The sequence below is a fragment of the Nilaparvata lugens genome, chromosome 2 (assembly GCF_014356525.2).
Source record: "Nilaparvata lugens isolate BPH chromosome 2, ASM1435652v1, whole genome shotgun sequence".
In the NCBI taxonomy this organism is placed as follows: domain Eukaryota; kingdom Metazoa; phylum Arthropoda; class Insecta; order Hemiptera; family Delphacidae; genus Nilaparvata; species Nilaparvata lugens.
Window position 1 is genome coordinate 48485894 of NC_052505.1, and position 26820 is coordinate 48512713.

General features: G+C 37.1%; 1 protein-coding gene across 1 annotated transcript in view; it reads right to left on the reverse strand.

The window, feature by feature from the left end:
* LOC111053817 (zwei Ig domain protein zig-8) overlaps nt 1–22909 on the reverse strand; it is a 197708-nt gene extending 174799 nt beyond the window's left edge. Inside the window, exons 1-2 of the mRNA XM_022340745.2 lie at nt 22372–22909; nt 13627–13796 (exon numbers count right to left, since the gene is read on the reverse strand). Coding sequence (XP_022196437.2) covers nt 13627–13696 — 70 coding nt within the window. The 5' untranslated portion in view covers nt 13697–13796; nt 22372–22909. The remainder of the gene's footprint in view (nt 1–13626; nt 13797–22371) is intronic.
* Between the last annotated feature and the right edge of the window lie 3911 nt (nt 22910–26820).

Below are 26820 nucleotides of genomic sequence, written 5' to 3' on the forward strand. Positions count from 1 at the left end.
AGAATGTCTTAAGGCTGGCTGCGGAAATGGATATCTTCAAGATATTACTCCTGTGTCCATTCAATATACTGCTATTGAACTGTTTTTCTGTCATTCAAAGTCGAAATTTGAACTGTACAGAAAATTAGAGGTTTATCCTAGTACAAACTGATTTTGGTTAAAGGTTACCTCACTCATATTTTCTAATATGCGGGGTACAGGTGAAACACCAATATAAGCCACTTCACTTTTAAAAGCAATATTATGGAAGGCGTTTTCCTATTCCTCACGGAAAAATCATAGAATATGGTAGTCTTTTGAAGAGAATTTTTATCAAATGATGTGATTTAGTGAATTTATTTGCTATAATCGATAAACTCCTAATTTTTCAAGATTATTTCTAATTTGGTCGTTTTTGTAATGAAACAGTTTTAACTCTGACAAGAACCAATGACTATTTTTCTATTCTATTTATCGTATTGCTACTTTTTCTGGAACGACCCGGGAGCTGTTCATCATGCCGTATGGCAGAAACTTATTCCTAATATTTTTGGAGAATAGACTCTCATATAATTATTAGTATCAGAGTCAGTAACCTGTACAGTGTAGATATAACTCCCATGAATTTTAATGGGACTATTACCACCCTGCCCAGCCGAGCGAGTTTGAATAACCTACTTATAGGAATCGTACTACCGATCCCACTCACTAATACTGTTATGTGGGAATCCACCTTCATTCTCCAAAAAATGTGAATATTTGGAGTACCAAATAGTAATAGGCTGATAACTCCAGACTAGACTAGAATTATTCCTCCTCGAGTCAATTATTATCAATCTACTCTCTTCATAATACGTCTCATTACCCACGCACAAGTTTGGAGCTCATGTGGGCATCACCCTCAAAAAAAAAATCTTTCAGTAAGCACAGATACTTTTCTCAATATTCAACATGTAAATTTGAAGTCGAGGATTCTTGAACAATCGGAATTGTCTTTCGCATCTTCATCGGACATTGTCTCCAGCGGAGAACATTAGCTGGAGAGAGAAAGACATTGTCTCCAACAAATATCATTTGCTAGAGAAAGAAGAGAGAAGAGGAGCTATGGGTTGGGAGGAAGTGTGTATTGTTCTATGCTGATGTGTGTGAAATGGATGGCACATGGAAGAGATATGCGTCCAGAGAATAAATCAAAAAGTGAGAGAAAAGTGTTTTTCGGCGAAAGATGAGAACATGGTGAATGTAATTGAGTTTTGAAAAGTGAAATATTCATAAACTGAGCATTTTGTGTGGAGTACCATTGTTCTCTTACTGGCCATGAATAAATGAATGGACCTGGCAGGCTGTCTATTGTGGGGCTATAGACTGCAATGAGTCTGGTCGGTGTACAACATGAGCCTCTCCGCTCTACTCCCACAATATAGGCTACCCAACCATGGACTCAGCAAAAGTTTGTATTTGCAAAGCCAACAAAAGCCCTGCCTTTCCCAGTGACATCAGTTGCATCGATATCATTCGAATGTGCTCCATTTTACAAGTTATCATTGTTCTCAATGCCAATCAATATTTTTATCTCTAAATCCGGTTTGCTTACTATGAACAAGTAGGCCAGTAGGTTGGGAAAACTACTATAGTTTTCGAATCCCATATTTCCACATTGATAATTAGTACGGTATCTGGAGAATAGAGTACCTATAGTAAATTTGTCAGTTTTTCTTTTTTTCAATAGACTATACAATAATCCAGTTTTCTACGAGCCCTCTCAAATGTAGTGAAAGCTTCAATTGCATAACTATAATACATTTAGAACATGGAAATAACTAGCTAATAGATAATGAACGTTAAAATACTATGAAATTCAGAATAAATTTTCTATTAGTCGAATAATATTATTTTTTCACTCAACTTCGAATCGATTGGAAAATCACTACACGGGATGAAACTATATTGTTTTGTTTTCTCATGACAAGCAAGAGCTTTTCAAGAACTAATTAAAACAACACATGACATCATTCAAGTGCAATTGAAAAAAAAAGAAAAAGAAAAAACCACTGACATTTCATATTATCACAGATTTGAGTCTGTGATAAGCTTCTTTGTCTGTGATATAATATCAAACCTCAATTTATGGAATATGTCAGAGTCTGTACCCACGCTATATAGCAGGAGCCCGTGCTCCGCAAGGGCCTGTATTACAACTTGACAAACTGAAAACTTGACGTAATAAAATTTTGAAGAATTGAAAATAGGTCTATAACCATCCTCGTTTAATTAAGAATCTATATGCAAAATTTCAAATTAATCAGTCCAGTAGTTCAGACGCGTCAAACATAATTTTCTTATCCCGTACGGTACGTGTGAGCCAGTTCTTCACTTTATTATAGATATAGTTAACGACTGCAGGAGATATGAAGCTGTGGAACAGAATAGTGGTGAAACTATGATAGCGCCAGAGGTGTCTCAAACACAATAGTAGGTGCATGAACGTTTTTAGAATTATTTGAAAAAAAAAATGTTGAAACAGCAGAACTGAAAAGTTTCAACCTTATAATTTTACCTCTATTTAGAAAGGCTTTTGTTTGAGCCGAATGTAAAATGTAAATAAAGCTTCATTATTATATAGTCAACGCTGATAAAAGACAGGCTCCATCACCTGGAATACTATAAATTCTATGAGGGACCAGTAAGCCATTGATTTTGAGTTTTTCAATCACAAAATCAATACGTATGAAATTAATCAGCTACAGAATAAAAAACCTTTGATTGCAGTGTCCCCGACTACTACAATATGTATAACCATTTCGATAAAATATATAAGGAATCACTCACATCTCTCATCAACTCGTACTTTTCATTCTGAAAATATTAACAAAAAAAAAAAAACAATAATATAAGTTAAGTTATATTTATTGGACACACGGCTATTACTCAAGTCTCAAGTCTATCTTTTCATGGCCGTGCTACAAATAGATAATGTAGGCAACTTATATGTTTGACATTTTTGCTTTGTAATCTTGTCTATTAAGACTGTTTATAATTTGATTTTTGATGGCAATACAATTTTTATTTGAAAAAGGAATATTATCAACTTAATCCTAACCAAAGAAAATATCTGTGCTCTGATCCAATCGGAATGTATAGGTGCGTACACATTTTCGGGCTGTGATGTGAACTCTTTCCCACTGTCGGTCTTTGTTTAGAGTGGGTTTCGAACTCCCTCACTCTATATGGTATTTTGCCCGGCGCCAATCAATTACTATGAATTGATAAAATAATTACTTTACTATAATTTCACTCACTGAACTAATAATAGTATAGAAGAAAAAGATAAAGAGAGATAGATCAGGGTCGTGTGTAAGGGAATGTATAAAGTGAAAGGCAAAACAAAGGTTAATTATGAATTTATTAGTAAACTTTAAATTTAAGAGAGTTTATAAAATTGATTTAAGTATAGTAATGATTCAAAATATACAAGATTATTGAGTTTTTGAAAGTACTACAGTTCAATTTTAATTTTATACAACAAAATTTAACAAACAGTTCTTATTACTTTTATCAGGTTACTTGAAAAATAAGTAATAAAATCAAAATATTGAACACCTCTAGTTAAAAATACGATTATAGTCAAAAATAAGAGAATTGATAAATTTTAAAGAATGAATATGATTAGGGGAGCCTTGCTCTAATAAACTATTATTTGTGCTTAGAAGAGAATTTCAACTGTAAGCTTCAAGAAATTAATTAAGATTGTGTCTTTAGATATGAATTTAAAAAGAAGTAATAATTAAGTTTGCTCTTTACTATAATGCTATAAAATTTGATATACTTATTTGGGCTTTTTAGGGTGGGGTGGTGTGGATTTGAAATGAGGAAAATTGAAAATTCTAAATACAATCTTTACCTGGCTCAGTCAATTCCCTATAGGATAATTGAAGTCCGAAACCAAAAACTCACTCCTACACTGTCCAAAATCCAAGAGACTAAGAGAGACTCACAGCAACTCACAGCAACTAACTCGAAAGACAGGGTCTGCCTGTTTATATACTAGAACCACGATTTTCCACCCCTCATCAACCTTCGCCCTCTAGCTCCGCCTACACTCAAACTCTTCAGCCTAATATTCTGCTTACAAATTGGATTCAAATATCAATTTACTATAATGTTTATTATGTTATGTCATTTTAAACTATGGCTCCCCTTCATTATTAAAAGAAATGATATCATACATTTTATCAATATTTAAACTCTGAAGTTTGGATACTGACATTTGAATGCATTGATTTGATTAATACAGTAATCAATCTTATAAATCTAATATGGCAAATACTTCGATAATAAATACATGAAATGAACAAAATACAATGTCATACAGTACATCATTACAATTGAGTTGAATAAATCAAATTAATAAGATACCAATTAATAATTACTACTTAATTAATTAAGCAGGTTTCTTATACTCATTGTCAACATGTTTCAATCAAATATACCTAATTTATCCTATTTACAAATTTGTCCTTAGCCTATGAATTCGGATTCAACTAACTTAATTAGCTTATAATAATTATTAAATTATAATTTATTGTACAACATTATATTTTTTGAATACTTTATACATATAGCCCAATCTACTTCACGCCCTAGTTCTTATAAACATGTACTTGTTTCATGTTTATGGTTTTATGTGATCACCATTCAAATGATTGATCATCAAATAATTGCTTCAATAATATTCATATGCTGACCACGTGGTAAAATTGTAGCATATGCTAACCACGTAGTAACGTTGTAAACTACATATCTATATTTACTACTCTCCCAACTATATATCTATATTGCTATACACTATCTTCATTTACCTGCCATCAACTTATGCTATAGATAACACTTATAGGGTTAACACAAAACACAGTGGGCCATGTGGTTTCTATTGTAAACATGAAACGTGTCTGTGACTGACGTTAGGAATGCTGTTAAGTTTCTAGGAAAGAATGATTTTGTTTTAAACTATTTTGGAAAAGAATAATGACCCCTGCGTCTGTCTAGGTAGGCTATTCAAATGCATTCTCAATAGTTTTGAGAAACGGTTCTTCTTATTATTCTAGCTCTTCAAGCATTCATATTCTTACAATACAATATGTTCAGAGCACGTGTTACTACAAATAACATATATCTACAATTTTTAAATTTTAGGAGAGCACGTGGTCGCCATTTGTGGCTCAGATGTGATTTCAGTCTGTCGGGACTTTTTTGCTCAAACTCAAAGATATGACAAATCTGACACTTTTTTCATCATAATAATGCTCTATTCCATTAAATCAAGCTCCATGTTACTTACAGAGCATCTTGTTCTCAATGCTTACAAAATTGAATCAGCTCAACCGAAGTCTCATTACCATGAACAGGAGAGTTTGGGAAATGGATTTACAATTGTTCCTTCCTATTAAATTGAGGATAATGCACACATTGCTGTTCCCCTGTATGTGAGTCAGGGAATGAGTGTGTTGGTGATTGATAATAAATTGATCAAACGTTCATGCTTATACCGGCGTTAATCGAACCAATGACCTGGCTGTACTAGCAGACTGAATGTTGTAACGTCCCAGAACACTAGATCAACCTGATCTACAAGTCATGGTCGTCTATCTAGTACTGATTTCAAGCTGGAAATGTATATTTTCTTAAACAAGGCGAATCAACCAATACTATTATTGGTGCATGATATTTGGACATAACAGGACGATTGTCCACTCAGATTGTAAGAAGCTATAATATTACCTACACAACATTGTTATTTTACGAAATTATTCAATTCTATTTTGTGTTTAGGGGAGTTTATAATATTCCGATAAGTGTGGTTATTTTGACCACAAGTGATAGAATAAGTAGATATAAAATGGCGACTCTGGGACACAAGTGTCCCAGAGTCGCCATTCACCTCAAGGCCATCCAGGTCAACCACCCCCAACCTCAAGGTCATCCAGGTCAACCACCCCCAACCTCAAGGTCATCCAGGTCAACCACCCCCAACCTCAAGGTCATCAAGGTCAACCACACCCACCTCAAGGTCATCTAGGTCAACCACACCCACCTCAAGGTCATCTAGGTCAACCACACCCACCTCAAGGTCATCTAGGTCAACCACACCCACCTCAAGGTCATCTAGGTCAACCACCCCCAACCTCAAGGTCATCCAGGTCAACCACCCTAACCTCAAGGTCATCTAGGTCAACCACACCCACCTCAAGGTCATCCAGGTCAACCACCCCAACCTCAAGGTCATCCAGGTCAACCACTCTAACCTCAAAAAAAAAAAAAAAAAATTAAAAAAAAAAAAAGATTAAAAACACATAAAATCGGGAAAAAAGGGAAAAAAGGGAAAAAAATTCCCTCCAGATCCTGAACTGGGTATAAAAGGAGTTGTTCTACAAGGAGTGGGACATTGTGTCTTTGACAGTCGTGCCGTCAGTACGTGTGTGTACCACGTGTGTGTGATTTTAGTATATTGGTTTTGGATCACTTCCATCTTCATCAACATCAAGAGTAAGTACCAGTGCATTTTATAGTTCTATATATTTATATTATATTCATGATTCAATAATTAAGTCCAAAAGAGTAGAATTTGAAGTAGTTTGAGACTGACAATTAAATTCTAAAATGACAAGTTTAATTATGAATTAGGTTCCAATACATAGAGTAAATGACATATTCAAAAATGACTAGTGTAATTATGAATTAGGTTCCAATACATACAAGTTAAGAGTTTAATTGTGAATTAGGTTCTTTGAGTTGGTGGTTGTAATCCATCCTAACCTAAAAACGTATAATCATAAAGTAGATCCTAGACCTCCATTCACATGGTTGTAATTCATCCTAACCTAAAAACCGTATAATCACAAAGTAGATCCTAGACCCCCATTCACATTCCCCCATCCCCACCCCACCCCACCCCACCATACAGCTCCGGACCATCATCCCTAGAACATAAACACCTACGAACCTCCATCCCTGACCCACCCACACACCCCACCCACAATCCTAGATACCAATTCACCACCTTCATCCCCACATCCGTTGATTTATATATAGAGTTGAATACTGCATACCATACTAATACAATATTGTTTTGCATTGTTCCAGATGAGCAAAGCTGCACGATGTCAGCAAACAGCAAACTCTGTGGACGAGTTTGTTGTCCTGGAGGAGGCATTCAAATCCCGACTCACGACTCTATACTACAATAATGCATACAAGGATGAGCCTGCCAAAGATTTCCACACCTTTCTAAGCAGTCTGAAGGATAAAATTGTTCACATCATCAGTCAGCAACTGCAGACACATGGAGCAATGAAGTTCAATCTAGTATTGGAGGCAACATATTTCCGCAGCACCCTTGATAAGAACATCCTCAAACAAGAAGAGTTTCAGAATGTTGCCTTCAAAACTCCAAACTATGCCATCTTCAGTATCATCAATCTTCCAGACATCATCAACCAAGCGTGCATGACCCTACTGGATGAGGAGTCAAAATTCGAAGGAAATTCCAGTGGATGGAGTCTGCTTATCATCGATGGATTGCTCATCAGGATTAGCAAATATATTCCACTGCGTGGATCATCCTACATCAGTCTTCCACCTCTTCTATCAGCACGAAAGGCAATCGTTAATCCTATAAACAAGGACCAGCAATGTTTCAAATGGGCTATCCTTGCCCATGACTGGCGGCGGTGGTGGGGCGACTGGCGGCGGTGGTGGAGCGACTGGCGGCGGTGGTTGGATGGCTGGCGGCGGTGGTGGGGCGACTGGTGACGATGGTGGGCTGACTGGTGGTGATGGTGGGGCGACTGGTGATGATGGTGGGCTGACTGGCGGCGGTGGTGGGGTGATGGGCGGTGTCTTTACAGCATGGTGCACAGACCTCAACTGATGATGACCGCTTCCAAAAAGTCTTGCGATGCGAATGTATGGTGAAGACATGTGCACAGATTGTATGCATAGTGGATTGTTGACACTTCCTGGCATGAGGTATGATGTCACTTTTCAAGCAATTTTCTCAGTATGCTATACTGAGATGCATCACCTTCTATTTCATAGTCATTGATCATATCAGCAAGCTCATCATTTGATAAGGGACGTGATCGTTTAGCAGGGATAGTACTGCTTCCTGACTCATTGACTTTATCAATGAGCTCATCATGTGATGAGGAATGTAGCCGTTTAGCTGTTGTAGTACTGCTAGCTGCCTGAACCTTGGGAATTTCTTGAGAGTCAATCATCTCTTCCTCCTCATCCTCCTCCTCCTCCTCCTCCTCCTCATCCTCCTCATCAATGTGTGCTAGAGTGGGGATCTTGTAATGTCCATGTGCAAGAGTTGTAATTCCATCATCTAGAATATACCTCTTCTCATCAGCTTTGCTCAATGCCTTCTTCTCATGACTTGGGTCATGATCTGATGTTTCCTAGTACCAAACATCACTTGTTCTCTATAGATATCCTCGTCACCATATAGACAATCTAGATAGTCTTGGAAGCCTATGTAACGTTCAGCATCTGGATGCATTTTTGAGAGTTCTCGCCCAAGTATTGGTCTCCTCACTCCTTTAGCTTTCTTTATCAATCCACTTGTCAGCTGATTTGGATCACTATTGTAACACCTACAGGCATATAGCTTCGATCATAAGCCTACATACTCAAGTGGCGCTCGGCCAGCATATTCATCTTTAAACTTGCCAAGCACCATTTTGTTTCCATCTGAGTAGCATGGGTGCTCTGCAGGGTACTCTGAGGTGTCAAAGACATCTTTCAGTTGTTGGTTGTTGATGATATCTTTGTACATGTCCTCTGTCTTGACAAGGTAGAACAAGCTATCAGTATCTTGATATAGGAGTTGAAGACGGTCCTTGTAGATGGGCTTCATGATGTTATAGTGGAATTCGTACATGAGGGTTTTGCTGATGTCAAGCACTGATAACCCTATATAGATTGGCTTATTGAGCTCCACTTTTTCCTTATGCATCGTAACAGCACAAATATTCTCTCCAAATATGATACGATCCTTGTACACTGGTCGAGCAATCAGTTTCTTCAATCGCTTCTCATCATTCACTAGCTCCATGCTCATTCTTTTTCGCACATTTTCCATTGTCTTACCAAACACAGCATTGTTCATGAGTTTGAAAAAGTTCTTTTCAAACTTATTCTTTGACTGCTGTCTTAGCTTTGTATTAAGCATGATGTAGGGTGCTAGGAAGTCCTCCTGCTCAAACCTTACACCTCGATGAACTTTAGCGATTTTCAATCCATGCTGTACTGCTTGCTTGAGGGTGCGGTAATGACATACATATCGTTCGCGGCTGCTTAGAGCTGTCATGAGTCGTACATGATTGGATTCAAGAGTTTTTTTGTTCTCTGCCAGGAATGGGAAGTCGTTATGCTCATCATGCAATTCGGAAGGGTACTCAATGTCCACCTCCAAGATGTAGCCAATCTTTTGAACATCTCCAACATCCTCAATACCTCTGCTCACCCCCTCCAACTCATCTTTCTCCATCCACTGGAATTTCCGACATGGAAGTGGTTGGCACATTGCCCAGCCATACAGGTTGTTCGCATCTGTGTACAAGAGATATGATGTAGGCTTCTCGGAGTCAATAGGCGCTCCTGTGTAGGCATTGTTGGCTACAGCATGACGGTGTATACAATTTGTTATTCCTCCTCTGATACCTCGCTCGATAAACATGTACATGTCATAGTCAGTAAGGAGCTCAAGCTCGACTTTAGTATATTTCAGCATGACATCAAAGGAAAAGCCTGGAGATGTAAAGTAGTGAGCACAATCCAAATCATAAGTCTTCATGCATACATCACGGAAGCTCTCAAAGACATCAGCCAGCAGGAGAACATCTGTTTTCAAGTATAGGTCACTGTATTCTCCCAGAGTTCTACAACTGAATTGGTTCCACACAGTTTGAGCATGTTCATAATCATCACTGCTAACACTCCTATCAACCAGCTTGCTGAAAAATGCCTCTTTGGGTGGTAGCGATGTTTCTTCAAGTCTCTGCCATGAATCGCAGTAGTCGTATGGAAACACTCCTTTCCTTGAGACAAGGCTCAATTTGTTTCCAAACACCTTGGCAGTATGTGGCAGCACTTTGGACAAGTCTTCTGGATTCGATGCTGATTTGACTAGGTTGGTGACCAGATTGTCTAAACTATCAGGCGTAAACCGGAATGTATCGATGAATCGAAGGTGCATTTTTGGAGATATTTGTTTGGTGAATGATATATACTTTTCCGATGAATTTGGGATGACAGACAGCCGATCCTTATCTCTACCCAGCTCTGGAATAATGAGGTGTGTATCGTAGTTTGAAGAGTTGTGGAGAAACACTGGTATGAATGATTGTCGCTCTCGCTGCAGGTTGCATTTCCGGCATAGTGCATTCCGGTAGATACCAGTTATATGACAATGGTCATACACCTTATCTTTATTGAACCGTTCATTGCAGGCCTTGCAGAAATCAGCTGCATTATGTTGTTCTTTCTCTCTTTTGGTTAGTGGGAGCAACTTGATATTCCTGCAGTCAATTGCCTCATCTAAATCTTTTGCATACATGGTGAGGGTCTTCATGAAATGTTTGGCGGCATCAGGACCCCTGTAGACAATCGGCTCATGAGGGATTAGGTTAGTGATTGTCAGCCAGGAATCTTCCAAATATGGGTCCCGCACAAAGTATAAGCAGTAACTCATTGCCTGATGGTACTGGATAACTTTGGTAGCTTCACCAATCCATTGTTCATTGTCTTCATCAGGTTTCTCCAGGATGCACTCAAAATCGGCATATGCTACAACAGGTACTCTATACTTTTGCACATGTTTCTCAAACTTCAAGGTTGGAGGTTTACCATCTTTTCCAACCTGTGGCATGATGATTCTTGCTGTATTATTGCTAGCACAATACTCCTCATGCTCAGCCATCCTGCGTTCTCCATCTATATCCTGGGTGTAATGGGTGAAACATCGTCTGCAGATGATAATTTTATGCTGATGTTTTGTGAGTTGGGATCTCACAAGTCTTTCAAAATTTTTAATGTAGCAGTAGTGGCTATTTGATTTATGTTCATTATCATCCTCAAGGGTGCTGTTTTCATCATCATCCTTACTCTCACAGAGGAGGAGAAGATCAAAGTGATCTGCCTTCATTGTATTTCCAACTCTTCTCGGAAATATAACGTTCTTCTCATCCACACCATAAATATTAACTGATACCCCCGGATTATCTTTCTCAAATCTATCGATTTGACTGATGGTAGTGGGAAATCCAATGCCTGAAAAGTTGTATCTCTCCTCCAATTGATGGTATCGATCGTTGACTCGTTCAGGATGACTGCCTTGTACATGTTTGGCGAGGATAGCCCATTTGAAACATTGCTGGTCCTTGTTTATAGGATTAACAATTGCCTTTCGTGCTGATAGAAGAGGTGGAAGACTGATGTAGGATGATCCACGCAGTGGAATATATTTGCTAATCCTGATGAGCAATCCATCGATGATAAGCAGACTCCATCCACTGGAATTTCCTTCGAATTTTGACTCCTCATCCAGTAGGGTCATGCACGCTTGGTTGATGATGTCTGGAAGATTGATGATACTGAAGATGGCATAGTTTGGAGTTTTGAAGGCGACATTCTGAAACTCTTCTTGATCGAAGAAGGTCTTATCAAGGGTGCTGCGGAAATATGTTGCCTCCAATACTAGATTGAACTTCATTGCTCCATGTGTCTGCAGTTGCTGACTGATGATGTGAACAATTTTATCCTTCAGACTGCTTAGAAAGGTGTGGAAATCTTTGGCAGGCTCATCCTTGTATGCATTATTGTAGTATAGAGTCGTGAGTCGGGATTTGAATGCCTCCTCCAGGACAACAAACTCGTCCACAGAGTTTGCTGTTTGCTGACATCGTGCAGCTTTGCTCATCTGGAACAATGCAAAACAATATTGTATTAGTATGGTATGCAGTATTCAACTCTATATATAAATCAACGGATGTGGGGGATGAAGGTGGTGAATTGGTATCTAGGATTGTGGGTGGGGTGTGTGGGTGGGTCAGGGATGGAGGTTCGTAGGTGTTTATGTTCTAGGGATGATGGTCCGGAGCTGTATGGTGGGGTGGGGTGAGGTGGGGATGGGGGAATGTGAATGGGGGTCTAGGATCTACTTTGTGATTATACGGTTTTTAGGTTAGGATGAATTACAACCATGTGAATGGAGGTCTAGGATCTACTTTATGATTATACGTTTTTAGGTTAGGATGGATTACAACCACCAACTCAAAGAACCTAATTCACAATTAAACTCTTAACTTGTATGTATTGGAACCTAATTCATAATTACACTAGTCATTTTTGAATATGTCATTCACTCTATGTATTGGAACCTAATTCATAATTAAACTTGTCATTTTAGAATTTAATTGTCAGTCTCAAACTACTTCAAAATTCTACTCTTTTGGACTTAATTATTGAATCATGAATATAATATAAATATATAGAACTATAAAATGCACTGGTACTTACTCTTGATGTTGATGAAGATGGAAGTGATCCAAAACCAATATACTAAAATCACACACACGTGGTACACACACGTACTGACGGCACGACTGTCAAAGACACAATGTCCCACTCCTTGTAGAACAACTCCTTTTATACCCCAGTTCAGGATCTGGAGGGAATTTTTTTTTCCTTTTTTTTCCCTTTTTTCCCGATTTTATGTGTTTTTAAATTTTTTTTTTTTTTTTTTAATTTTTTTTTTATTTTTTTTTTATTTTTTTTTAATTTTTTTTTTTTTTTTTTATTTTTTTTTTTTTTTTAATTTTTTTTTAATTTTTTTTTTTTTTAATTTTTTTTTTTTTTTGAGGTTAGAGTGGTTGACCTGGATGACCTTGAGGTTGGGGTGGTTGACCTGGATGACCTTGGGGTGGGTGTGGTTGACCTAGATGACCTTGAGGTTAGGGTGGTTGACCTGGATGACCTTGAGGTTGGGGGTGGTTGACCTAGATGACCTTGAGGTGGGTGTGGTTGACCTAGATGACCTTGAGGTGGGTGTGGTTGACCTAGATGACCTTGAGGTGGGTGTGGTTGACCTAGATGACCTTGAGGTGTGTGTGGTTGACCTTGATGACCTTGAGGTTGGGGGTGGTTGACCTGGATGACCTTGAGGTTGGGGTGGTTGACCTGGATGACCTTGAGGTTGGGGTGGTTGACCTGGATGGCCTTGAGGTGAATGGCGACTCTGGGACACTTGTGTCCCAGAGTCGCCATTTTATATCTACTAGAATAGAATGCTGTCTTTAGCTCTATAGATCATTCGTCTGTAGTTTTAGTGAATGAGAGATCAGCTATTAAAACTGGAGATGAGCTGATCTTCAATCAATCGCCCCGCTAATCACTACTACTACGTTTACATAATGGAGACACGTAAAACCTTAGGTTCTGCGTGAATTGTAACAGTTGTGAGGCCCATTGACGACAGAAACATAAATGTACTTGGGTTGAGTATGACCTTCCTGTCAGGGACTACTCATAAAATAAACCCATAAATCATTCGTTAATGTTCAAGGCTACAAGAAAAGATTGTTTTACCTGAATGTTTGCCAACAAGAGTGAGCAGCAGCATTGCCGTTTGCATTGGACTGAAACTCTTCTCGCACATCTTAGTTTTGAGAGTCAGTTAGTCTGACATTCAAATCGGAAAAACATTGTCTCTCATAGCTCTTCTGGAAGATCGTCACTGTCTGCAGTTTGGAATCCATCTGTGAAAATTAAAATAGTTGAAATGAGTATGATATTACTAAGTGAAAATTACAGAGTTTTGCTATATTTGTGGAATCTGTAGCCATGCAGTATTATCAGCCACATCTTTTCTGAAGTGGAAGTTATAAAATTATCTAGTAGAAAAGTAAAAATTATTAGATAATAATAAAAATGATAAATGATTATGCAAATGAAATTTGGGAACAGCAGATGATTGAAATTCCTCCAATATCTGATCCTCAAACAATAAATCAAGAAATGGAATAAATAACTGAAAAATCTCTTCACCTGATTGTTAATATTAAAAACAAATATATGAAAAACTAAAAAGAATTAGTGGAACAAAATCACAGATTTTTGTTCTCTTTTATGCTCTGGATGAAAGTAATAAAAATCATAATTTATCATGCCAGGATGCCAATATAGATCTACATCATCACTCAAATCTTGAAGCATTCGTTTTTCCAAGTTGCTGTCTTCTATGTGTAAGTTTTGACTGTTTTATGCTCTTGAACTCAGTGGAATTGAGGCTGGAGTGATCCAACAACAAAATAATGCTCTCATTTGATGAGGTATTTCTAGATCAATTATTATGATCAAGTACTCTTCAAGAAGAATTTCATTCCTTCAGGAGAGAATAGGAAAACCCTTGAAACGAACCCTTGGCGTTTTTTTCCATCCCATTCATCAGTGCGCGTATCTCGAAAATATTATTTGAGGTTATAATGGATTGATTTTGGTTGCAATTTTCATATACAATCTTTCGATGAAACTCCATCCTATATTGAAAAAAATGAATATTCATTCTCTCATTCCGTGGAATTAATCAACCAATCACCAGTTCATGAGAATGCAATAATTATTATCAGTTGCTGTAGAGAGCTTTGATCGTGAGAGTCACTCCATCCCCGACCAATAAACTCATAGCGTGCAGTCAAAATAACAAGATCGGTACCCTTTCGTTCAAGTAACGCTAAAAGTGTTATAGAAAATATAACAAAATTAGGAAGAGAAACAGTTTTGGGTTTATCCTGTTGATTTTCTTCCAATTATTAATTTGATATTGTGATTGTGGTATGTAATAAATAAATAAATAAAATGATATCGTATAAATAAATAAAATAAAATGAACAGGGTTATTTCTAGGAGACAAAATATAGAGTATCACTTGAATCTAGTAAATTCTATTTATAATAGTTTTCCTGACTTTTGTGAACCATTTGGCAGAACATTATTATTTCATATTTGATACGCAAATAACATCCAACTGGGGACTTGGGAAAATTTCCCCAATATTCTTTGGAAGGTGATGACATTTTAGTGTCTTTTTGGCATTATCATTTACTTATCCTTCAGTGTGTCTTGTTTATCGCAAATTGCAGAAATAGTCTCCTACTTCTTCTTCTTCTACATTCCAGGGTTTGGGCATTTCTGCCTGTTCTGAACCTCATATCCGTCCATTTTCTCTCTCGAACGCCATTGGCCTCTCTTGCATTCTGGGTTGTAGCTGCCACCAATTCAGACAACCTGTCTTCCTTCATTCTAGTCACATGCTGGTACCACTCCAATCTACTCTGATATATTTCCCGTTTTAGAGAAGGCGTTAAGTTGTTCTCTTATTTCAGTATTTCTTGAATGAGCTCTATCGAATAGTGCAAGTCTATAAACAATAATCACATTATGATAAGAACTAACTTTAAATCTTTAAATCTACCTTTAATTCACTGATCACCAATATTCACCATGGTTCCTTGGTGCACACTTGATATTTTTTGTTGAGATGAATATTTTTGAAGCAATGCTTGAACCATAGGAAAATCTAATATGATATCACTCTACTTGTATTCTCTCTGCTCGAACGAACTGTACTAGGAATCAACAAGGATTATTGTATTGTGATTGTGTGTGGTGTGTGTGTGTGTGGTGTGTGTGTGTGTGTGTGTGTGTGTGTGTGTGTGTGTGTGTGTGTGTGGTGTGTGTGTGTGTGTGTGTGTGTGTGTGTGTGTGTGTGTGTGTGTGGTGTGTGTGTGTGTGTGTGTGGTGTGTGTGTGTGTGTGTGTGTGTGTGTGTGTGTGTGGTGTGTGTGTGTGTTGTGTGTGTGGTGTGTGTGTGTGTGTGTGTGTGTGTGTGTGTGTGTGTGGTGTGTGTGTGTGTGTGTGTGTGTGTGTGTGTGTGTGTGTGTGTGTGTGTGTGTGTGTGTGTGTGTGTGTGTGTGTGTGTGTGTGTGTTGTGTGTGTGTGTGTGTATGAGTGTATGTTCGTCTGTGTACACGATATCTCATCTCCCAATTAACGGAATGACTTGAAATTTGGAACTTAAGGTCCTTACAATATAAGGATCCGACACGAACAATTCCGATCTGATGCAATTCAAGATGGTGGATCACCATTTTGATAATGTTGTCAAAAACAGGGTTTTTCGCGATTCTCATGAAAACGGCTCCAACGATTTTGATCAAATTACCTAAAATAGTAATTGATAAGCTCTATCAACTGCCACAAGTCCCATATCTGTAAAAATTTCAGGAGCTCCGCTCCATCTATGCAAAGTTTGATTTCAGATTCCCAATTATCAGGCTTTAGAAACAATTTAAACGAAAAATACCAGGTGGAAAAGATTGTGCATGAAAATCTCTTCAATTAATGTTCAGTATAATTTTCACCTAAAATTGAAAATAAGCTCGAAATTCGAGAAAATGTTATTATTTCAATTACAAACTGTTGATTCTATCAGATCATTCACTATGAAGAGATAGCAAACTTTGTGTGTCTCAAGCCTTATTGTCCTGTCACCAGCTGACTTGGATTTTTGAATAGTAGACTTGAGATGCGCGGGAACACTAGCGTCAGGTGATAAATTTTCATAACGGCAAGGAAAGTTATGTGAGTGCGCCACACCAGATTTTTATATAATTTATATATAGAAGAGTATTTCATAATATCATAAGAGCACATGATCGATCTACATTCACAATAAGATTCTTCAGCAACCTCTATAGATTCTGAATTATGTTCGTCTAATAATTATATTTATTTATTCATTGGATAGAGAAAACAATATTTTTCTCATTTATATGATGATTATCATTTTCATACTCAGTTATATTGTATGATTGAAGATACTCCATACCCATCACTCATTTTACATTGGTTTCTTCATATTTTCCAGCAATTTTTTCAATGGAATTGAGAACTCCCTTTATCGATATTTATAGTTCATTGGTGAGCTATGAACATACTTCTCCACAAATTGTATACGAATCATCACAATCCAATAGAGAATGTTGGGTATTTTTGAGCTTCTGCAGAAAATATCAAATTTGGTGGCCTGCCTAGATCTATTTGATATTATCTATTCTCATCCTGTTAAGAAAATAACATGGAAGACATCAAAAAGTGATACTTGAAAGTCTTATCATGAAAAACAGTGGTAAAAATGAATCCAAGTTGGAGTTAATGTGTCTTTGACCATGTTGTCTTTGAACGTTGCATGTTTTTCATTGTTATTATAATATACAATGATTGCTCATTTGTAAGACTCACATTTATTTCCACTATACTCAAAAACTGATGATTCTTTGACAATATACATGATATTATCAATAATTCTTCTTGTATACATAATGATATACTCAAGTTACCCGCCATCATTTGCGAAAAGTTAGAAGTGAGAAGCATGCTTTCAAGCAATAACTCTTACTTGGTTATTATAGTAAATCACTAGTTATTGTATGAGTACCTAATTGAGCATTCAAGTATGTTGCCCTATAAAAAAAAGTTATTGGAATTTTAAATTACTTTGCTTGTTGATCTTTATAAACTTGGAAGTAATTCAATCGCAACGAATTGAAGAGTTATACTCTTCAGAGTATATTGAAGAGTTAGATAAACATAATTTTCATGAAACATAGCAATCGCGTTTCTCATGAGAAAAATTTATTTGAGGATCCAGACTGATGTTTTTAATCACGAATCATAATAAAATATGCATGTTCCACTTGAAATAGGATTTATCATTTTAATAATAAAAGCAATAAACCGTAAATCGAATAGCTCTGTCATTGCTCATGGTCTTTCAAGCAAAACCTATGTCATAATTCACTGTAATGTAATGATTTCCTAGTCTAGATTATTGGAGGATTTTACATCTTGTTTTGTTCATGTAGAAGTTCATTACTGAGTCCAGTCAACGAAATATTATAGAGGGAGAAGTTTGGAACACAATTTTCAACTTCACAGCTCTTTTAAGGATAGTAAGAAAATTAAAATATCAAAAGTCCTCACCCCTAACCCCTGTGCTAAAGGGGTGGGGGTGGTTTGGAAAGTACCATATTTTCATTTTTCGCATATATCTCGGAGACTATACATCTTATAAACATTTATATTCCGTGCGAAATTGGAGCTTACAAAATTACCAACAAGTTTTGTCTGTTACATATTTTCCATATCTCTCATAGTTTCTGAAATATCCGCTCTTGAAGGTGAGAAATGTTTTGAAAAAACACTTTTGCCTCCAATTTTTCCATCTTTTCGGCCTTATAATTTTTGAACAATTGATGAAAAAAATCCGTGCTGATTATAAGCTGATAGAGCATCAAATTATCTTCAATTTGATGTATATTTTCACTATTTCACGCATTCCCATACGACTGTTGCAGCAGTTTTAGTTTTGAATATCTTTGTTTGGTAGAAAGTTTAGAAACACAGAGGGTGTTTAGTTCCGCTGACGTTCCAATAGATACTGTGAAATTTTAAAATTATTATGACCATGAAATGAAATGAATCGAGGAAATAGAAGATATTATTATTGTCAAAGACTAGGAAGAGTATCAAATGTACTGTTACCTGATAGCAATGAAGATTATACTTATCAACAGCTGTGACTGAGATAAGAGCACCGTTTTACACGGCATATTTCGGGAGAATTATTTATTGAAAATTATTATAATTTATTGCAAATAATTTGTGAAATGATTATAGACAACCATCAAATTTAGAGGTTACAACTTTGTTTATGTTAGTGAACAGCTGTTTTGAATGCAGTCAAGAAATTAGTCGAAATGAATTATTTGTACTACTGAACTTATGTTTTAAAACGATAATATAATTACTTCTGAAACCAATAATTATTGTAATAAGGATAAGAGTTTCAAGATAAAAAAATATTTATTATTGTTGAAATAATTTATAAATGGAAATGTACAACATGTTAAATATTATAAAAGCGAGCATGATCATGGTACAAGCATTATCACTGATAAGAGCTGTAATATGCATTTTTTATTATTTATTATAATAAGAATCTCTTGTATGAAATATAAATATGATTTAATAATTTCTATAGAATCAACCGCATGGACTGATGTAAAAATCTCTGTAACACGTTTAGGCCAATCATAGGTCAGAAAAATGACACCAAAAAGGGATGATATTCGAACATGATACTATATTTTTGTTATCAGCAACTAGAAAAGCCTAACATATGCGGTAACACATTGTATGTTGAATAAGGAGAAAATAATATGAAGGAAATTTATTTACTAAAAAAGGCAGATAATTAAAGTTTATTTATTGTAAAACAAGAACTATTCTCTTACTCATCTCTGACGTGATGTATACGTCATACTAGTTCCACCAATAGCAACATTTCTATGCAAATTGAGTAAGATGGAACTGTTCAGCCAAAAGTTTTGAGAAGAGAGACACTACTTCCCTTTTAATTCCTTCACCATAAAGACCTTGCTCCAAAAAGTTACCATTTTCTAGTGAGATTCTTATTTGTTAAATTTATGTATTTCAATTGTTAGCCTATACCTGAGGCGATATTATTTGTTATATTTGTGAATTATTCTATCATTTGATTGCTTCCATGAATCTAATTTTTTTTCATTCATTTTTGATTGGTGAAGGAAATAATTAATTTCTAAAACCCACACGTTCTGAAGACCGAAGTTTGGACGAGCCATCGAATCTAAATTAATTTAAAGAAACTACCACACCAAGAAGGATCACGTGAGTTCTCTTTTTATTTTAAGGGGCCCCACCCTTCGCTTCGAAAAGTAAAAAAATCACTCTATCACATAATCTAAAAAAAGGCGGGAGCAAATTTTTCTGTCCGATTACGAGATTTGACAGAAATAGCTGGAAGCTGGAAAATGAGCAGAAAATACGAGGTTTTTGGGCCACTCAGTATCTAGCACAAGGAAATTTTGCATGAAGAAATTGGTTCTGGACTTCTCTTATGTACCCAAATAATATATTAAAAAATCATAACCACAATAAAAATTGCATGCACCAATGTATGTAGTGACTGGACTAATATGAATGTTTATACTGAAGCACACTGCCAATATTTCTGATGACAGAATAGTGTGACATTGCAAGAAAGTCACTTGTTGCAAAACTTGCGATTTGACACTCAAAACTAAAACTGCTGTAACAGTCGTATGGGAATGCGTGAAATAGTCGAATTATACATAAAATGGAAGATAATTTGATTTTCTACAATCTCGTAATCAGCACATTCTTGTCTTATCAATTGTTGAAAAGTTATAAGACTTGAAAGAGCGAAAAAATATGAGAGAATCTGGTTTTTCGAAAATACATCACTTTAGAACTTAAATATCTCGAATAGTATGGGATTTATCGAGAACCCCTACTGAACAAGACTCGTAGGAAATTTATCAAGCTTCATTTTTATGTAGTTGATCATGTCAATAGAATACATTGTTTCCAAGATATTAGCATGTAAGTAATAAGTTGTAAGTAAGGATGTCGCCCATCCTTTTCAATCTGTATTTGGAGCGTATATTTGGAGAGGCACTGGAAGATCAAGATAAAGGAATATCAGTGAATGGCAAAAGATTGAACAACATACGATATGCAGATGACACTATTGTGTTTGCTGACAGTTGATGGACAGAGTGGTGGAAAAGAGTTCGCAATATGGTTTAGAAATCAACACTTATAAGACAAATCTCATGGTAATAAGCAAGGAGAATGTAGGTGGAGTACAATTGTTTGTTAATCGAGATGCAATAGAAAGAGTCTCACACTATAACTACCTGGGTACCATCATCAATGAGAAATGGAATAACACACAAGAAATAAGATGCCGCATGGAAAAAGCAAGAGTTGTCTTCAATAAATTGAGTAAGGTGTACAAGAGTCACGACCTTACTCTATTAACTAAATTGAGACTATTGCGTTGCTATGTGTTCTCCGTTCTGTTGTATGGGGTAGAAGCATGGACCCTCACAAAAGAAACAATGGTAAAGATTGAAGCTTTTGAACTCTGGCTGTACAGAAGAATGCTGAAAATATCCTGGACGCAAAAAGTTACTAATCAAGAGGTTCTCAGGAGAATGAATAAAGAACCGGAGCTCCTGAATACCATTAGAAGTAGGAAACTCCAATACCTCGGCCACATTATGAGGAATAGCTCAAGATACAGACTTCTGCAAGAGATCCTTCAAGGAAAAATCATCGGAAAAAGGGGACCTGGCAGAAGGAGAATTTCATGGCTGGCAAATCTGAGGCTATGGTTTCACCAGTCATCTGCAGAGCTGTTCCGTAGTGCCGTCGACAAGATCAGGATAGCCATTATGATCGCCAACATCCGAAACGGAGCAGGCACGTGAAGAAGAAGAATAAGTTGAAAATGCAACTTTCAGACCACCCTCATCCCTTCAGCACATGATCTAGGAGTTGGGATTTTTGATATGCTCACCTCAAAACTAGTCTCAACAAAGCTGCAAAGTCGAAAATTGTGTTCCAATCATTCCCTCCAAATCCCATTGTCAAATGATCTATTGTTGCTGAATGGAAAATTTACTCTCAACACTAAAACTGCTGCAACAGTCGTGAGGAAATGTGTAAAATAGTGAAAATATACATCAAATTGAAAATAATTTGATGCTCTATGAGCTCATAATCAGCACGGATTTTTCTCATCAATCGTTCAAACATTATAAGGCCGAAAAGATGGAAAAATTGGAGGCAAAAGTGTTTTTTCAAAAAAATTCTCACCTTCAAGAGCGGATATTTCAGAAACTATGAGGGATATGGAAAATATTTAAAGGACAAAACTTGCTGGTAATTTTGCAAGCTTCAGTTTTGCATCGAATACCAATGTTCATAAGATGCATAGTTTTCGAGATATATGCGAAAAATGAAAAATGGTACTTTCAAACCACCCCCACCCCTTTAGCACAGGGGGTAGGACTTTTGATATTTTAATCTTCTTACTATCCTTAAAAGAGTTGTGAAGTAGAAAATTGTGTTCCAAACTTTTCCTTCTATACCTTTATTTGAGCATTCGTTGCCTGGACTAATTGTTCATTTTGGAAATCTTATAATTATTTGCAGGCTCAGTCTCCTGTACAAATCCAATGTGATTAGAATATTATGGAAGAGTAAAGTGTGTGATATTGATGATGCCGCCATTATTGCACCATTCCCATTAGAGGATATGAGTAATCAATCAATCAATTAATCATTCAATCAAACAGGCAACGAATGCATCTATAATACTTATAATAACATCACAATATACTATATCAATACTCGTATTTACCTGTAGAGACAATATAGCTGCACCTCCACTTCATTCTACCATAACGTCCAATTATCACCGTATTGTTCATTTTTGTTGGAGTAACTCGATTGATACACTTAAAATTTCGTAAAATCGATCAAATTTAGCTGAGTAAATATTGAAATGCTCAGACATGAATTGAAACAAACATTCAACACTGATAACGTCGATACAACTAGGTCAATAATAATAATGTTCAAGTCCTAATAAGTTTTTTTGGATTGACACAAAATAGTATCAATAGTTTTCAGGGTTCATTCCGATTAAGTTTGTCGATGACAAAACAAGAACAGTCACACGCAATATTTCATGTTCACTATAAGAGCACACATTCTTCTAGAATTGTGAGATTTTTGAAGATGAACGCTTTGAACGAGTGGGGCATTGGAGATACCACGATGAGATATACAGGTTATAGAGTAATAGGTGGCACAAAAAGTGAGTGGTTAATGTGAGAGGATCCAGCGTCGTCAGTTCCGGGTCTAGCGACACACTGAGGGCGCGACGCTCACTGCTATGGCTCGAGTCGGCGTCCAAACCACCTCTTTCCATCCCCCTCAACCCTCTGAGCCCCCTTTCCTCCTTCCAACCCCCCAACATCCCCTGGTACCGACGCCCATTGATTGCAGCTCAGCTCGAGAGAAACTCCAGTGGGGGTGGTACTCAGCATCCCTGAGCAGGCGGAGGGGCGGGGGGAGGAAACTCTCTCATCTTAAACCCTTTTACATGTTTTGCTCTTTCTGGTTGTCGCCCTCTCGCTCAGCTCTGCCCCTCATTCAAGATACTTCTCACTTTTCCGGGCTTCAAACGACTAGGACGGCAGTGCGCCATACGACCATAGCCCATAGCACACACTCAGCCACTAATATTAGCAGGCAGGCCTTTTGCCCTACACCTACACCTACATTTCAGACCACCTTTATCGCTTTGTAACGTTTTGCTGGCAGCGGACCATCCCTTTAACCCTTCTCTCCCCATAAGAAGCTGCGAATCTCTACACTATAATCTATCTCTCTCTACATTTTTCTTACACTCTCTTCACCTTCTTGCTCTTCCTTACACTCCCTTACTCTCACTTACTCTCCCTCACTCCTCCCTACTCTTCCTCAATCTCTTTTACTCTCCCTCACACTCCTTTACTCTCTCTTTCTATCTCTCATTCTCTCCTACTCTTCCTTATTCTTTCTTTCTCTCCCTTACTCTCCCTCACTCTCCTTACTCTCCCTCACTCTCTCTTAATCTTCCTCACTCTCCCCTACTCTCCCTTTTTCTTCCCTATTCTCCCTCACTCACCATTACTTCTCCTTACTCTCCCCTACTCTCCCTTACTCTCCCTTACTCTCTCTCACTCTCCCTTATTCTCCCTCACTCACCTTTACTGTCCCCCAAACTCCCTTACTCTCACTTACTTTCTCATAATCACTTTTACTGTCTCTTACTTTTCTCATCCTCCCACATTCAAACAATCAACCAATTCTCTCATTTTCTCTGTCACTATCTCTCTTCCTCTCTTACACTTTTCTTCTGACTTACTCCCTCTCACTGGATCTTACTCTCTCTCCCAGTTCTCTCATCCATTCATATCCCATCCCACATTCTCTTACTCCCTCACCATCTCTTCAATTCTCTTATACATTTTCTTACTCTCGTTCATTTCCCTCATCATCTGTCTTAACATCTATCTAAAATTACGTCTCTCACTCACACTCACTTTGCCCATTTTGCTTTATCTCTTGACATTCTCTTTTTAATAGGCCCGATTCTCCCCTGATTACACTCTCTAATATTCCATTTCACTCCATCTTACTCAATTTCTCTTTACTACCCTCTCTCCCATATACATTCTCTTTCTCACTCTATTTCTATTTCCGTTTTTCATTGTCCTTCTGTTTCTATTTCTTCACATTTTTCCCCTCTTCCTTCCTCTTCCACTTTATCACAAACTCCTTTCTAATCATGTTACTCTCTTCCAGCTCTCTCTCCCATATTCTTCTTCTCTCTTTTTGTCTTGTTGTGCTCCATGTATTCGAACCCTTACTCTCCCACATGTTTTTCTTCTATCTCTCTATCACTCTATCTCACTCACACACTCTCCTTCTATCATTACCTCTGCTCTCAGTCAGTTTCCTGTTCAGTTTTTCCGCTCTTTTTCTATCCGTTTTCCAGTTTTTTTCTTCTTCTATTCATAAATCTCCTCTCCAAATTTTCCACACTAGATTTTCTCTGCTCTTCTTCCTCTTCATCGCTCTCTTAGATTTTTTCCCTCCTCCTCTATTATCTGCTTTATTCACTTACTTTTTCATCACTTTTTTTTCTTGTAGTTTACGTACCAGCTTTCCTTTTTCCCGAGACAATATTTCTGTCTCATACATATTCTCCCTTTCACTCCAATTGAACTGTATTGATATTTTTCTAGACTTTTTCTACGTATATTAAATCAATCTTTCCCTTTTGCGAGACACGATTATTCTTCAATTCCTCAGCATTTTATGCTGTTCTAGTTCTATCAAAATTTACTTAATCTACCTACAATCAACTCCAATTTCCTCTATCAAGCTTTTGATCCTATTCCAATTTTTTATCTTCCGATTTCCCGCTTTTCTCCTTGGATCTCTCATTGACACACTCCTCCTTTCTCTCACCAAATTCTCCCCTCTCACTCGCACACATCTGAGCACTCTTACTCATCTCCCAGATCCACACATCTTCCACCCCCTATCTTACCAATCACCTCCTCTCACTTATATTCCCCTTGGAAGGTATCTCCCCAAAGTATCTCTGTCTCCCTCCTCCCAGTACATTCTCAAACTACAAAACCAAAACCCACCTATGACCCACATAGTTGAACCACCCCACCCAATCCCTCCTCAACAATGAGGCTGCACCCCTCCCTCACCCCACCCACTCATCCAATTTCGCTTGCATCCTCACCAGACATCCACCTCCGGCAACCAATCATCCTGAATTAATACTTTTCCTGACCTGACATCAACCATACCTGTTATATATGAGACATACATTGAACATTTGACTTTACCTGCAACCCTGCGAGATGACTTATTCGCGCAATCAGAGGTGTGCCGAATAGTAGAGCGTGCAAACTCGAGAGGAAATCTATAACTAGTCAGTGAGTTGATGTTCCGTGATTACTGTAGTGAGTTTGATTAGGGTGCTGTAGCACAAACTGTGATTTCATTTGGAAATCGCTAACATCTATCAGTTGAATTTCTACTGACCTGTCCATCTGAACAATGTATTCTCCCAATTCACATAGAATAACAAAATACCTATATTTCAATGATACCGGTATATTGGATACATGTTTACAAGGTTATTAGGTATTAACGTATTTCCCGGAACCTTTGCACAATGCACACGTAAGAGAAATTGAATGTACAATGCTAACAGATTGTGAGGGAATCATATTTGATTTGTTTGTGATGTTTGATTCGATTGTGGTTTCAATGTATCATGTAAATTTGACAGCTCCAGAAGATTATTGGCGAGAGCAGGAGAGGGCAATTCAGCACATCCAAATCTTGCTTTTTTGGAACAAAATTTACGACGTCAGTTTTCAATAGATAATTCTGAGACTAAACTTAAACATATTCAACACGAAAGTAAAGCAAATCAAACAACTTTTATTCCTGGTGACGCAGTAGAAATACGAACGGATAAAGTAGTTTTCAAGGAAATATCTGAAATGTCTGAAAACAAGAAACGTCCTTATTTAGCTCCAAAACCTTTCAGTGGGAAGGATGGAGAAGATATTATTGAATTTTTTTAATATTTTGAACAAGTAGCTATGGCCAATTATTGGGACGACAAAGATAAGATGATATACCTCTCTTTTTATTTGGATGACATTCCGCTCAAATATTCAGGAATGATCAAAGCTGAAAAAGCCGCTTCTAATATTGAAATATAATACAATAACATCAAGCATGAATTGGAGAACTATTTTCGTCCTATTCATGTGGGCAGGTATGAGTTAGAATTGGCGAATTATAGAATGAAACCATATGACTCTATCCTTGATTATATGACTCAAGTCATGTTTTAATGATCAAAAGTAGATGTCAAGATGTCAGAAAGTCGAAAAATTAAGAATGTTATGAAAGGATTATTGCCGCACATCTTTGACAGGATAGCAATGCTTCCGAATACATCAATAGCGGAATTATCAAATAATCTAGATAGGTTTGAGCTTTCCAAGTGTATGATAGACGATGGAGTAACACCAGACAGTCAACATGCTAATCATGTAACCGATCATCATATTATGCGAATCAGTGAAAATATCGACAAATTGATTAATAATGATCAACACAGCTTCTCGAATAAGTCTACTTATGAGCAAAATAACAATGGCAACACTCAACGATTTGACAGAAACCCCAGGTTTGGAGAAAACTCGCGATTTGATAG